This window comes from Sinohyriopsis cumingii, chromosome 2, assembly GCF_028554795.1.
Source record: "Sinohyriopsis cumingii isolate HCF-2022 chromosome 2, ASM2855479v2, whole genome shotgun sequence".
NCBI lineage: Eukaryota > Metazoa > Mollusca > Bivalvia > Unionida > Unionidae > Sinohyriopsis > Sinohyriopsis cumingii.
The window spans coordinates 19,355,153-19,371,684 of NC_142962.1; the positions used below are offsets into that span (position 1 = coordinate 19,355,153).

General features: G+C 35.5%; 1 protein-coding gene across 8 annotated transcripts in view; it reads right to left on the reverse strand.

Moving 5' to 3' along the window:
* LOC149804420 (ryanodine receptor-like) overlaps positions 1-16,532 on the reverse strand; it is a 538,410-nt gene that overhangs the window by 368,940 nt on the left and 152,938 nt on the right. For 7 of the 8 annotated variants that reach the window (XR_016415653.1, XR_016415652.1, XM_089940131.1 and 4 more), the window contains exons 23-27: positions 14,402-14,505; positions 14,024-14,110; positions 10,056-10,215; positions 5,600-5,673; positions 4,172-4,263 (exon numbers count right to left, since the gene is read on the reverse strand). Coding sequence is in view for 6 of the 8 variants with exons in the window: in XM_089940131.1 (XP_089796257.1) it covers positions 4,172-4,263; positions 5,600-5,673; positions 10,056-10,215; positions 14,024-14,110; positions 14,402-14,505 (517 nt within the window). In the remaining 2 variants the exon portion in view is untranslated. The remainder of the gene's footprint in view (positions 1-4,171; positions 4,264-5,599; positions 5,674-10,055; positions 10,216-14,023; positions 14,111-14,401; positions 14,506-16,532) is intronic. The other variant, XM_089940121.1, reaches the window with a different exon arrangement.

A 16,532-nucleotide genomic window follows, 5' to 3' on the forward strand; every position in this document is an offset into this window, starting at 1 on the left:
ATGTGTTGTGATGCTCTGTTCTGGACTGACATGGTACAACTCCATCATGACAATGTGATGCTCTGTTCTGGACTGACATGGTAAAACTCCATCATGACAATGTGATGCTCTGTTCTGGACTGACAGGGTACAACTCCCTCATGACAATGTGATGCTCTGTTCTGGACTGACATGGTACAACTCCATCATGACAATGTGATGCTCTGTTCTGGACTGAGACAGTACAACTCCCTCATGACAACGTGATGCTCTGTTCTGGACTGACATGGTACAAAACCATCATGACAATGTGGCTTGATAACGGAAATGGACTGACAGCAACAGGCTAACACATGTCTGTAATGTCAGTGAGCCAACATAGGTCCAACATGGAACTATACTGCAAAGAGGCCATATGGTGACTGTGTTATGATGTTATGATGTAATATTAAATATTGGAACACCATAATAATGCCCTTCAGACATTAACTGAGGCATTACCAGATATTGGTACTGGTCCACATCTGACAGTAAATTCTAGTCCTGATGGATAGAGAGTCCATACTCCATTCTAAGCCAGTGCCAGTTTTATGATACAGGAAGAGGTACTGGATATTGGATGACCATTCCCTACAGACATTAGATGAACCAGATTATCTATTCACTGTAGATGATCCACCACTGACAGCAAAGCCCAGTCCTGATGGAGAGAGGCCATACTCCCTTCGATGCCAGAGCCAGTTTCATGATATGGGACAGGGTATTAACTCATTCGGCCCCAGCACTGTTTTCAGTATCTCCGCTGCTATGACTCAAAAGCACTAAGCTGTGTCTAGCTGCTTGTGCCCCAGAGTTTTTACGTGTTTGAAAACATCATGCACATGCATTCACTCTTACCTTAATTTCTCTTTTTATATCCAATTAAAATCCACATTTTCACCACTTATTTCAAATGAATTTGTCTACACAGTGATGTATTTTTTTCTGTATTTGTCCAAGTCTTTCACAACTTATTTATACAGTATTTACAAAATTATGTGCAACGTTTATCCGCAAGAACTCTATCATCATCGCTGTCAGCATCCTCATCTTTGGACGATTAAATCTCAGAAACGTCTATGTCCGAATCTAAATCTCACAAAATATCCAACTGCCAAACATATCTTTCCTCAGCTTGCTCAATATTTTCAAGATCTAACCCGAGAAACTACATATTTTTGCTCTCATCAAAAACCACTCTTCCGTCTGCCATCATTTACGATTTTTCATGAACAGAACACGTGTAGTTAAACTGCACTCAAACAGTAGCCCTTTGGTTCTGAACAATTCAAATTTGCAAAAATGAAAGTAAAATCATTTCTGATTGGTTTAATAGTTGTTTAGTTCTTGGAATAAACCATTTCTAACCAATCAGCGACATTGTATCTAACACACATTCATCACACCTGAAGATCGGATCGGCCATTGAATGCAGTAAACAATTCACAACTCCAGGCAGGATCAGCCAATGAATGCAGAAACCGGATCATGCCTACAGACGGGATCAGGGCTGAATGAGTTAAATATCTTATCACCAAAGCCAGTTTCATGATATGGGACAGGGTATTAAATATCTGATCACCAGAGCCAGTTTCTCTATGCACCAGTTGAGGACATATCTGAGCAAGTATTAAGCAAAGAGGTTGTTGTTGCTGTCATTATGGGTTTATGGCCATTTTTTTACCATATGATAGGCGATACATAATGGCCGGTATAACTAACTGAAGAAGAACTCAGGAGAGCCCAGGCCAGGAAGAAGCACTGACCTGGAGGAAACTACTGTCAAACTTTCTCACACAACAATGTTGGCCGAACCCAAGACTCAAACCCACAAGGAGAGAGGTGAGATGTCGGTGATTTGTAAAGGCAAGCACCTTAGACCATTCAGCCACTTGGGGCTCCAAACATAGAAGAGCAACTTCTACCATTATGAAAGGTTATGATAACTGGCAGTGGTTTAGGAACAACATTTCTAAGACCAATTTCTGCAGAGTCCTTTTTGAAAGAGTACAAAATATAGAATAAATCTGCTTGCTAAGCATACAAGATTTTGTTAGTTTGGTCTAATCATATCATATACAGGATCAGATAGATTAGAGGATAGTTTGTTAATATCATAAGATTCAATTGCCTGATACAAAGTGACAGACTGCTGGCCTCTATAAATAAGCTTTCTGAAGTGGAAGTTCTAATTGCACCCTGATACAGTCTAAAACCCTGATATAGTCCAAAACCCTGATATAGTCCAAAACCCTGATATAGTCCAAAACCTTGATATAGTCTAAAACCCTGATATAGTCTAAAACCCTGATATAGTCCATAACCCTGATATAGTCTAAAACCCTGATATAGTCCAAAACCCTGATATAGTCCAAAACCTTGATATAGTCTAAAACCCTGATATAGTCTAAAACCCTGATATCATCTAAAACCCTGATATCGTCTAAAACCCTGATACAGTCTAAAACCCTACATCAGATCAAGCTGATCCATGCACAGCTTAACTATAATTCAGATTATATCTTATCAATGACACACACAATGGAGCAAGACCATTTCTGACCTGCTTCCCAATCTCAGTTTGCCTCAACTCTTATTACAGCTTTCAGTAATTTGTCTTTAAAGTGTATAATTTGTGAAAGTTAGTAAATAAAGTCTGATCTTCTCCACCACAAGAGTAAAACACTCACCAAGAATTAGATTTTATATAATCATCCGCAGAGAACAGAAAGAGTTTTGGATTAAGAAAATCTGAACCCATTTTCTCTGGTCCATTTTAGAACTTGTTTTCAAGTTCATCTGCAGTTGACATTCAACAGAATGCATATTTTTTATATATAGCAGATCAAATTGTGAACATGAACCATGTACATAACCCATCATTCTCAAGCATGACCTACATTTTCCCTTATGCCATCATTTTCAAGCATGACCTAAATATTCCCATATGCCATTAATCTCAACAATGACCTACATATTCCCATACAGAATTGTTCTCAAGCATGACCTACATATTCCCATATGCCATTGTTCTCAACTATGACCTACATATTTCAATATGCCATCGATCTCAAAGATGACCTACATATTTCACTATGCCATTGCTCTCAAACATGACCTACACGTTCCCATATGCCATCATTCTCAAACATGCCATTCATATTCTCATATGCCATCACTCTCAACCATGATCTACTTATTTCAATATGCCATCACTCTCATCCATGACTTATCCCATATCCCATCATTCTTAACCATGCCTATCATCCCATCATTCTCAATCTTGATCTGACCACTACAGTGGCCTAAATGGTTAGTGCATCCACCTCAAATGTGGGAAGTCGCTGGTTCAAACCCCAGCTAAGTCATACCAAGGACTTATATAAATGCTTCCTAGCAGCTGCCTCACTTGGCACTCAGCATCAAATAAGTTAGTGTCAGGATGGTTGGCCTGGTGTCAGGATAATGTGACTGGGTGAGACATGATGCTGCATGTCTGTGGTATGATGCCCCATTACTAGACATTACAAAAAAACGCCACACTGCAGACATCATTTTGATATGATTGGAATTTTGTTAAAACTATGTTAAAAGTCTAAATCACACACACACAGTCATGATCCATATGAAATCATTCTCAAGGATGACCTATATTCATGATCATGCTCAACCATGCATCACATGACATCACTCTCAGGGATGGCATATATTCATGATCTTTCTCAACCAAGCTAGACATTGTGACATCATTCTCAAGGATGACCTATATTCATGATCATGCTCAACCATGTGTCACATGACATCACTCTCAGGGATGGCATATATTCATGATCTGTCTCAACCAAGCTAGACATTGTGACATCATTCTCAAGGATGACCTATATATATATATATATATATATATATATATATATATTTGATAATTCTCTTATTTTCCTTTGGAATGATCATGTATCCCAGCAGCCATTGCCATTAACAATATATCCCATTATCTCTTGTAAGAACTGACACATTCCATCATCTTTCACAAGGATCTGTATTTTCCTTGAGTCTTAAGTCTTGGTTCACACATCACAAAACTCTCAAGCAAGTCAACAAGCCTGATTTCCTAGTTGCCAACAAAATGCCTAACTTCTTCAAGCCATGCACAAACCTGTCATACCACTCTCCCCCATTTCACTAGTGGGGGGCTCCAGATTGTATCCATAGGACCTCAGGGTTTTCACAGTCTCAGTAGCTGCATCCCTACAAGATATAGAACCTTTTTAATTTTGTGAAAAAATCTGTAAATTTATTGCATCATTTACTATCATTGCTTGAACCTTTTACTTTGATTTGACATCTTTTTACCCCTAACTTCATCAATGATACTTCATATCTGTAAAGAAGCTTCTTTGCAATGCAGATCACAGTGCAATAATCTTAATTTATCATTGGCCCATTTTGATAACAGAGACTAAAGCTCTTGAGAGCTTTTCAACAGATTACAAAAAATACAAATAACAACAACAGGTGAAACATAAAATAGGTCGATAACACAGACAATATTTTTAATGGGAATGATGAGTTTATTACAAGCAGTGTCAAGACATCACTAAAATCTATATGTACATAAAACAATACAAGGTACATTTTCTATGGCAGTTGAGAATAAAACAGTAAATCAAACATGGCCATAAAGTAATAAAATTGGCCTACAATATAACTGATGTAACTGGTGCCCACAAAACATTTAGTAAATGTCTCTGATGTCACTCAGTCATGTCAGAGTCATCAAAATTTTGCTCCCCCAAAAGGTCACATTTGTTGAGCTCTTATTTCATAATAGAGTTGCCAAGGTTGTTTGCTAAATTATTTTCTTTTTGCTCAGGTAATTATTACATGTCACCTCATTCTTACAGTTTCACTAATATCAATGTTGCCTCCAAGATCAAACTAGCCACACCTTCAACATCAAACTGTAAGACCTTCTGCCCAAACAACTGTTGTCTCCAACATCAAACTAAGATTTTTGCAAACATCATCACTGTCTCGAACATCAAACTCTAAGACTTTTTGCCCAGACTATTGTTGCACCTAACATCAGTGTTGTCAAATGAAAAACAACAATGGCATGGGGAAACTACCAACAGTGTCTAACTTGTCAAGTGTACAATTAATTTTAGATTAATAATCAAGCCAATGACCTGTGTATGTTACATATATACAAGGACCTTTGGTTTTAAATATAGACAGAAAATCCTGTCCCATTTGGTGGATGGCAAAACTTGGACTTCTCAACAGGCATTTTACTCGATCACCCATCAGCCGAGTGACATCTGAGGCCTGGACAACACTGTGATTTCCGCTGATTTGCTATGATCAATTTAAAATCCTATTCAAATAACACCACACCTCTGATAATGAAGTAGCAGAATTGTTTTCTATTAGTTTGGCAGCAGTAACACAGACATTCCAGTGTTTTCAAGGAAATCTCTTCAAATATAACAACACAACTTTGCAAACCAGTCTGTAGGTGTTTTCCGACATGTCCCTACCTGTTTTCGGACATGTCTCTACCTGTTTTAAGATATGTCCCTACCTGTTTGCTTTCTTGATGTGGTCATCTGCCTTACTATAGGGAACCAGATGTGGACTTCTCTTGTTTGCTAGATCCTGAGACAAAGACAGACAGAAAAACTGCATTACTAAATGGCAGTATCAATACTGAACTATACTTGCAAAACAAACTTTATCACATTTCAAAGCCTAATCACAAAATTAAGGCAGTTAGAAAATCTGAACAATTCTTAAATTCAACACTTTGAAAACACTTCATTCTTCATAACCATAAAATGCAAACTACAACTACTTTAAGACTTGTATAATGATACCCTTCAAGACTGAAATTCTTGGGAATCAAATTTAATTTTCTTTTTTGAGGGGATCTAGTTTACTGAAGTTTACTATTTACACCTAAAGAAATGACATGATACAGTGTTGTCTCACTTAAACGTAAATGTGTTTACATTTTGCAAACATCAATAGCCAGTCAATTATTAAACAAAATGCATGTTATAATTAGGTTTAATTGCATCCATTTGTGTTTCTCTGCTGGGTTTAAATGTACTCTGTGTGGCTTATGTGTTTTTTTATTTTTGTGTTAACAGTATTTATTCAGGAGAACATATTCATGGATGATTTGTAGCAATTCATGGGGACTGAGCAGAAAACTGGAAGCTTATTGAAAACCATGTTCCATAACACAAAGAAATTTTAGCAATGAGTAATTGTATACTGACATAAAGTAGACAGGATATGTACAAAATATAAACATATATCTGATCAGTTCTAGTATATATAATTATTTCTGATATTCTATAATAGGAACAAATGACACAGTACACTTATTTCGTTAATGACCTGTGTTATTAATTTTAAAAACATTTTAACAATTTTAGGAAGGTCTGCACTAACATAAAAGTTTGTGTACTAATTTCATCCAAGTAAACCAGGATTGCTAGATAATGTTTTAATTGCAAGTCGGTACAGTAATGTGAAGAGAACACAATTTCTTTCGAGTTGCATATTTTTTACATTGTAGCCAAAAGTGTTCAGCTAAATATGATTTGTTTGATATTGAATTTTACTTGCATAGCTGCCAACCCATGAGTACAAAAATACTGACTGCAGTTGACAAAAATACTATTTTCAGAAACAAATACTGATTTTTAAAACTTTAATGCAAATTTAACTATTTACAACATCTACAACTACCAGTAAAGTAGGACAGCACCATACTGAATTATTTAATGTAAAAGATGCATGTGTTGCACTCTTGCACCTTCTAAACATCCTGTTCCATTCGGGTGCTCATTTAGAAGCTGCAAAAGTGCAACACACTCAGACACAGGCTGTTTATAGAAGCCTTTTCCACGCCTTAGTTTTTCAATTTTTTCCCCAATAATTATCAATTCCAATGTACCATATTTCACTGATGATCTGAATTCTGTGTGAAATTTTTTACGGAACTGTTTTCATTCTAACATACTAGTAATCCCTTGCGATTTTACTGTCTGGAAAACATGTGAAATAAATTGCCAGCAACACTAGCAACTGAAAGAGGAAGGTTCATTTCTAAAAGAAATTTAATAAACCAAACTTTGATTGCATTAAATCAAGGTTTTCTCTAGTATATACGTCATAAGTTCAGGCTGAGTTGTTGATGATGAAGCAGCAAGCTGATGCTTATCAGCTTTTTCGTGCTCTTTATGTCATGGGAATCTCCATGCCCAACCGCAAAATCACATTACACAATCTGCAAAATGTAAAGTTTTCTCCTTTACTAAATGGTTTCACAAATTTAAACAAGATGGCACAATGGTCCTTCCAGTTCTATTTTCTTGTCTTTCTGGGAGAATATTCTGCTTTCCTATTCAACATGATTAGAAGCTGAACATTATGAAGACGAGATACAGTGACAGCGGCAACTGTTTGCGCAATCCAATACAGTGAATAAAGACAGGAATGGAAGCCTCAATTTTGAATGAACCAATCATATTTTAGAGAGCTTTTCCTATATATATATATATATGCGATATATTTCTCTCAGAATGGAACCAAGTGCCCATTCTAAAGAGAAAATTGCAAGGACATTCTTAATTAATTCTGTTTAATTAAACTGATTTTCAACAAAAAAAATGTACACCCGTATTCAGCTCCAAAATATGGGACAAATCTAGGAAAATGGGACACTTGGCAGCTATGTACTTGCAATAAATAAATCAAACAGCATTTCAAAGTCTAATCACAGAATTATGACGTTTAAAAAATTCAGAACCAGTTTTAAATTCAACACTTTGAAAACAATTCATTCTTGAAAATCAGCAAAATACAACCTAAAACTACATTCAAACTTTATTAATAAAACCCTTCAAGACTGAAATCCTCTAGGGTTAAATTAAATTTTCATTTTGGAGTGGATTTGGTTGCCAACATTCACTATTTACACCTAAAACAAAGATGTGATACAGTGTACTCTCACATAAAAGTAAATGTTTATATGTTTTGCAAAACAACAATGGCCAGTCAATCATTAAACTAGATATGTGTGATAATCAGGTTTAATTGCATCCATATGTATTCGTCTGCTAGGTCTAAATGTACAAAGCATTGCTTTTGGCTTTTTATCATTTTGTTTTGTTTTAACAGTATTTATAATAATACATGAAGATTAGGCAAAAAAATCTGGAAGGTTGTTGAAAACTGTCTACCCTATTACAAAGAAATGTTAACAATCAATTATTGTCTACTGACTTAATGTTTGTACGACAATCAATATATATATATATATATATATATATATATATATATATATATATATATATATATATACTTAATTGCTTAAATGTAGTTTGTGTAATCCACAGTGCATCCTTCTCTGGCTCCTTGCTGGGGCCCTCTTTGTCTACTAGAGTTCTCTGCCCAAACATGAAGTCATTGCAGCCAATATATGTTAATAAGCTTAGTAACTAAATTTAGATACATTGTCATGTTAAACCAAACAGATGACTCAGTTGGAGCATGTGATCAAACAATGTTTGTGTCAGTTAGGGTATCATTCATATAACTGATACACCTGTAGAGATGCATTCCTTTCAGTGCCGATGCTGCATTCAATTTTTAACAATATTTGTGGAAAGAACCACCTGCCTACCCTCCTTCCACCATGTTGTTTATTTGGGACATTTCTTGCATAGTGTACCATTCCACCTCTGTTCTAGGGGCCTTTGTCAAATCAGCTAATGTTATTTTCATGGAAATCCTCAGGATCAGACTTATCAAGTTTCAGTTATCAGTGTCCCTATGTACCTCGTATCGGCCCCTTGCGGCTCCACATACAGGTGTCAGACATTCTTCACAACCCTACAAACTCCCAAGTCTCTTTTCCAGAGGTATTGCCAGTGCCACGTTTCATGCATTCACAACTTTGCTTTTGACCCCCAATTTGTGTCAGTACTTAAATGTACTCAACTATTATGCCCATATACTTCATACCCGCTTCCTACGGTGCATGTATGGAGTATCAGCTGATGTTTGTTATCATGGCATCCTCATGATCAGACTTATCGAGTTTTGGTTATCAGTGTCCCTATATACCTCATATCAGCCCCTTGCGGCTCCACATACAGGTGACGGACACTCTTCACAACCCTACAAACTCCCCCCAAGTCTCTCTTCCTGAGGTATTCCTATAGAAACAATTCAGAGCTCAGCTAGTGCAGTGTGCTGTGATGGAATCTGCTCCCATTATGCCAAGGAATATTTATAATTACAATAAAGTATATATAAGTATATACCTTATCAGTTCAAGTATATGTAAAGATTTCAGATATCTTATAACAGTAACAAAAGATGGAATATACTTGTTTGATTGTGACCTGTGTTATTAATTTGAAAAATCTTTTGACAATTTAATGAAGGTTTGCACCGCATAAATATATGTGTATTAATTTCATCTGAGTACACAGAATTGCTAGATAATGTTTTAATTTTAAGCTGGTACAGTAATGTAAGAGAACAAAAGGCCTTAGAGTTGTGTATTTTTTACAATCTGGCAGAAAATATTCATTTAAACATGACTTAGGAATAAGGCTATTTATAGACCTCTGGCTGATCACATGTTCTGGTTAAGGTTTGATTTCTGTTGTTTGTTTTTTAAATGTAAAATTGACATTTGGGACCAAAAAGCTTACGTCAGTTTTCAGAGTCAAAGAGTTCATTATAGTTAAACTAATTTAATGAAAGACAAACAATGCAGGCCCAGAAACATGATCTAGTTTCAAGCAAAATTTGGTTTACACAAATTTCCATCTATATTATAAAGTGTTATTTTCTTACTGAAAGACTATACAATATCAACACAAGTTAAAAACAACGATACTAAGAAATATTTATTTACCATGATAGGCAGCTGTAAACAAAACGTTTTTAGCAGATACAAAATTTATTAATTTTTCATTATCAATGACTGGTTACCAGCACCATGTCTTCTGTACCTCACATAGTCCATATGTCCAGCCATGTTTGATGCGGTCCCTGGCCCAGACATTGTGTGTGTTCTCTGCAAATAAGTCAACAAGCTCCTCTAGCTTTTCATTCAGCTGGATTCCGGTAAGGTCTAGTGGAGTTGGCTTGTACCCATTGCTTTGAAGAAATCTATAACCATTTAAAAGAAATACTGATTACCTCTCTTTTTATGAATGTACAAGCCATATGATGCCTTTACCCTTGCATGGTTAGGTTGGTCCCAGCTTACTTGGCTTGCCTCATTTTTGTGCTGTTAGTTTCACTAAAAGACTAGAACTGCATGTGATGATTCTGTATAGATTTTTGTTTCTTGGTTATTATTGTATAAAGAAATAAATAATATTTATACTTATAATGGCATTGGAATATTGTTTATTCTTTTGCTGAATTCAACTGTTTTCTTGTGCATTAAAAACAAAATGTTGAATCTCAGCACATGACTATGGCAAAATGCTGATCTGAGCAAACTATGCAGAAACCTGCAATTGTAAATAAGTGCTAATTACATTTTAGTTCTTACAGAAATTCTAAGACATAAGATGCAGTGGAAAATGTGAATACTGAAGGAATATGAGATTTAACACATGCTACCAATTAATACAGGTCCTAATAATCTTACTGTTATGTATATCTGATTTAATATATATTTATCATAATTTAATTGTTTGTTTGTCAGTTTTAAATATTTTTTAAATATTTTTCTTACATGCTATTGTAATGTAAATTTATTCACTAGAGATGATACTTTCTCAGAAAATTGTTTGACCTCAACTGTTAGTTTATAAACAACAGGTGTTGATCTAATTTCTGACCTGTATTCAGAATTAGTAAACAAAGTTCTATTTTATTTTAAAATGATTGGTTGTTGTCAAGGTCATGATGGGGGTTGATACACCTTTTCCATATATACATTATGTATGCTCTCTGTTCATTGAGTCACCTTACCCATATATACAATCATGTATACTCTTTGTTTATTGATTCACCTTACCCCTATATACATCATGTATGCTCTTTGTTTATTAATTCACCTTACCCCTATATACATCATGTATACTCTTTGTTTATTGATTCACCTGTCCCATGTATACATCATGTATACTCTTTGTGTACTGATTCACCTTACCCATATATACATCATGTATGCTCTCTGTTCATTGATTCACCTGTCCCATATATACATCATGCATGCTCTTTGTTTACTGATTCATCTTACCCATATATACATCATGTATACTCTTTGTTTATTGATTCACCTTACCCATATATACATCATGTATACTCATTGTTTGTCGATTCACCTTACCCATATATACACCATGTATGCTCTTTGTTTATTGATTCACCTTACCTATATATACATCATGTATGCTCTTTGTTCATTGATTCACCTTACCCATATATACATGATGTATGCTCTTTGTTTACTGATTCACCTTACCCATATATACATCATGTATTCTCATTGTTCATTGATTCATCTTACCCATATATACATCATGTATGCTCTTTGTTCATTGATTCACATTACCCATATATACATCATGTATACTCATTGTTCATTGATTCACCTTACCCATATATACATCATGTATGCTCTTTGTTCATTGATTCACCTTACCCATATATACATCATGTATACTCATTGTTCATTGATTCACCTTACCCATATATACATCACGTATACTCATTGTTCACTGATTCACCTTACCCATATGTACATCAGGTATGCTCTTTGTTCCCTGATTCACCTTACCCATATATACATCAGGTATGTTCTTTGTTCATTGATTCACCTTACCCATATATACATCATGTATGTTCTTTGTTCACTGATTCACCTTACCCATATATACATCATGTATACTCATTGTTCACTGATTCACCTTACCCATATATACATCATGTATACTCATGGCAATTTTGTTTTAAACATTTCATCCCATCACAGAGCACTTACCTGACTTTTTTGTCAACCTTCACAGCCTAGTACATCCATTTATTTACATCATGTGATGGTTAAGCAGTTATGAAATTTTCTGTTCTTTAAGTGAGACTTTGCATAATTTTGATAAACTTCCTGTCTAAGTAGTAATATGGTAATATGACATACTGACTTGTGTACTCACCAGCCAACACAGTAATATGACATACTGGCCTGTGTACTCACCAGCCAACACAGTAATATGACATACTGGCCTGTGTACTCACCAGCCAACACAGTAATATGACATACTGGCCTGTGTACTCACCAGCCAACACAGTAATATGACATACTGGCCTGTGTACTCACCAGCCTACAGAGTAATATCACATACTGGCATGTGTATTCATCAGCCTAGAGAGTTATATGACATACTGGCATGTGTATTCTCCAGCCTACAGAGTTAGATGACATACTGGCATGTGTATTCATCAGCCTATAGAGTTATATGACATACTGGCATGTGTATTCACCAGCCTACAGAGTTAGATGACATACTGGCCAGTGTACTCACCAGCCAACACAGTAATATGACATGCTGGCCTGTGTACTCACCAGCCAACACAGTAATATGACATACTGGCCTGTGTACTCACCAGCCAACACAGTAATATCACATACTGGCATGTGTATTCATCAGCCTAGAGCATTATATGACATACTGGCATGTGTATTCATCAGCCTAGAGAGTTATATGACATACTGGCATGTGTATTCTCCAGCCTACAGAGTTATATGACATACTGGCCAGTGTACTCACCAGCCAACCCAGTAATACAATATACTGGCCTGTGTACTCACCAGTCAACCTCAATATATCCATTATAGTAACTCCATGAAAAATATGCACAAATCAGAATAATTTCTAGAGGATATTTCTTCTAGATAAACTTGAATGCAATACTTAATTTATTGCTATTAGTCACACTAACTTAAGAAAGTGTGTATTTTCCAAAACAGTCATGTTTTCTGAATAAGCCCAAAGGATCTGATTTCTTACCAGCAAGAAAATTTACAAACCAGATTTTGGGAGTTTCTAAAAGGAAATTTATGTTTAGGCTTGAAAAAATATTTTAATTCAACTTCAAACAGGAGTTCACGAACACATTCACAATGTACTTGAATTGAAAATTCAACAGGTGTGTATAACTGCCTGAACACCATTTGGGACTAATTCATTCAATTTTATGGGTAAAGTAAAACTGCAAATATGTCCACTCCTACAACTGAAATGTTTCTATTCCAGTCAGTGTTATCACATAAGGACATGTGCTTGTGTTAAAAAAGGATTAAGATGAAAGAGTGAGGGGGGTGATACAAGAATGTAATAATGACCAAAAACTACTCCTGAAAATTATGGGATAAACATGTTTAAAGGGGTGTGTATGACAATTGATTATGCAAACATTGGGGGGAACATTTGTTTTCCCTTAAACAGAGAGGTAAGTTAACTAATTTATAAATTCCAGTTAGAAACTTTATTAAGCCACTACAATGTTTGGTTGTGTATACCAGATGACCGAGCCAACATGTGCTGGCTCCTGTCTATCCTACACTTGGAAATGACTATATACTGGATGCATTGAAAACAAACACAAAGAAGACTTAATGGTTTTAATGTTGATGGTTCAATAATAATTAGATTAACAATTTTCAGCTTTTTAAGAAGTTAACATCTTTCAACATAACCAAAAGGCAATTTCTTTTCTTCAAAAAAACACATAGCTTGCAAAATTATTAAATCAAGCTCGTTTATTCTGGCACTAAAACTTTTAGTACCTGATAAAGATGGTGAAATTAGTGTACAATTTGGTGAGCCATGCCACAACCATGCTTTATCCAAGTGTGTGTGTGTTTGTCTGTGTGTGTGTGTGTGTGTGTGTGTGTATGTGTGTGTGTAGTACACAATTACTTCTTAAACAAATTCCCATGCATTCTGTAGGAGACACTTACTGATTGGGCAGCTTAATGCTTTTCAGTCTGTTCTGCTTATTCTCTTTGTTCTCCAGTGTTACGTGGTAGCCAAGGGCCAGTAATGTCCTGAGATGAAGACAAAATAACATGGTAAGAAATTAACATATTCTTGAAATTCACTGAAAATTTCTCAACATTTCTGTAATAAAATCTAGAGGCAAAATACAAGAAAATTTAATGTTGGTAGCTTTAAAGGAAATATCTGATTGAGAGAAAATCTGGGTAACATGTTTTTCACAGAATAAATCAGAATCTAAAGTCATGACTGATTATTAATTAGATACTTCCTAAGTCTAGAAAGCATTTTTTCTAGACAAGATTTTTCACAAGATGCTTTTGAAAATACATTTCTATTACCTGAGAGTTTCATATGCAACAGTTATCACATATTTCTTCTCTGACAATGGTAGTCGATCAAAGTTGGTCAGGCTGGGATTCTTCTTTCTGGCATCATCACGTGTCTGACACATTAGAAGAAAACAAAAGATATCAATGAAGATGGATGAAACCTTAAATCACTGGAATGAAGTACAGTGGTCCCCCTCTTATATGGCCACCCCTTCTGCACTAAGAAAGTGGCCTTATAAGACAGGTGGTCTTTCCAGAGGGGGACAAAAAATTTTGTGAGAAGTATATGTAATGTATGTACAAAGTACAAAAGCTACATACTTAAAAGCATTTAATATCTTTGTTTAAAAGTAACATTAATTATTAAAAGGTTCTTCTTGTCTTAAAAACAGACTTATTTCAACTGAATATACATTAATAGTTCTTATTCTTGATATAAGCACGATATGCGGGCAGGTATTGTTGTCATGCACATTGCAAAACCATTCAAAATGTTATTTAAATCTTGGTACATATATAATTCTCTTTCCATTTGCTCCATTTTCCCAATGCTGCTGAAAAATCTTCTTGTCGGTTACAATGTTTATTTTGAATCTTTTCAGCATAAAATTGTTTCATTCGAGTCTCTTTTCTATATAAAATTGTTCAGCAAGTGCCGCCCACCCCAATGTCATCGAGTAGAATAACCGATTTTCTTCTAAGTAATACGTCTTCGTTTACGTGATGACATGTTAATGTTTGGTAATGATTTATTCAGATACTGCTAACTATATGCGATTTAACTATGCAGATGAAACTGTTGTCCAGTAGATGAAATGCCATCTTTGTAAAGGAAGCGATAGATGTATTGTCACGTGATTTTTCGATCTTTGTCTGGTACCCCGTTTTGTTCAAGGTTAATTTCTCTGCATGTGTTAATCCACAAAATTTATATTTAGTCTATGCTAACCATGTTATGATCTTGACAATTACGTCCAATTGTAATCATCAAAGAGAAGAACTCAACAGATATGTGAAGCCCAAAACTCTGTCACAACATTGCTGGTCCCATTTCCTGTAAACATCAGCTTTTATAGATAATGATATAATATTAATCTTAGTGTTACATGTATTTTAGCCAACACTTCTTTCAGTAACAGAAACATGACATCGGGAGATAGGTATCAACGGCTGAGATAATGTGATTACCTACTTTAAGATATGAATTATTGGTTTGGGTCACATTTGAAATAAAAAGTGGCTGCTTGTGAGTGGAACATTTTACATTTTATAACTAAAATGCTGGCCGCTGGTATTGTTAGAAGGGTGACGATTCTTGAGGGGTGCTTTTGAACACAAGCTTGTCAGTGCCAAGGGATTCTGACCATAAGAAGTGGCCTCTGGTCAGGGAGGCTGATCAAGAGGGGAACATACTGTACATGTAGCTGAGTGACATTCAAACATAAAACAATAGCTTAACTGAGTATTACCACAAAATATTGTGAGTACACATATTGGTCAACATGCATATTTGATCATGATTATAATATTCTCTAAGTGCTGCAGCAGTCCACTAAAAGCTGAAGGATTAGCATTATGTCATACACTGCATCCAGCTGCAAGTCAAAAAGGGCAATAACTCTTACAAAAAGGAAAGCAACACAAAGATTTGTCAACATGGGCATCTTTAACTCTAACAACAAGAGTCGCCTGAAGGGACTGACACGCTACTGTTCATAATGAATTGCCCATAATATTGAGCTGAAAGATTTTCAAATTATCTGCTGTAGAAGTCATGCTGGCTACAAAATCAGCATCATTTTCATTCAGGACCAACTAGACATCTCTCAGTGAAAACCCCATGTTGACATGACCACCCATTCAGGAGGAGCAATAGTTTGCAAATTTTCAAGATGGCCACTGTTGTGGCATTACTGGAGAAACCAGACGGTAATATGGCCACCACAATGGTAACAAGCTCAGTGACTCAGATGCAAAATCATCGTAATATGATTTGTTGATTTATTTCATTATCTAACTTGTTCAAGATGTTAATGATATTAGCTTATATACCATGTTATTCAAAATCAGCAGAAATTTTGACTCCAGACAGGCAAAACAGATTAATCAGATGCAAGATTTCCTAATTAATATTTGTGGA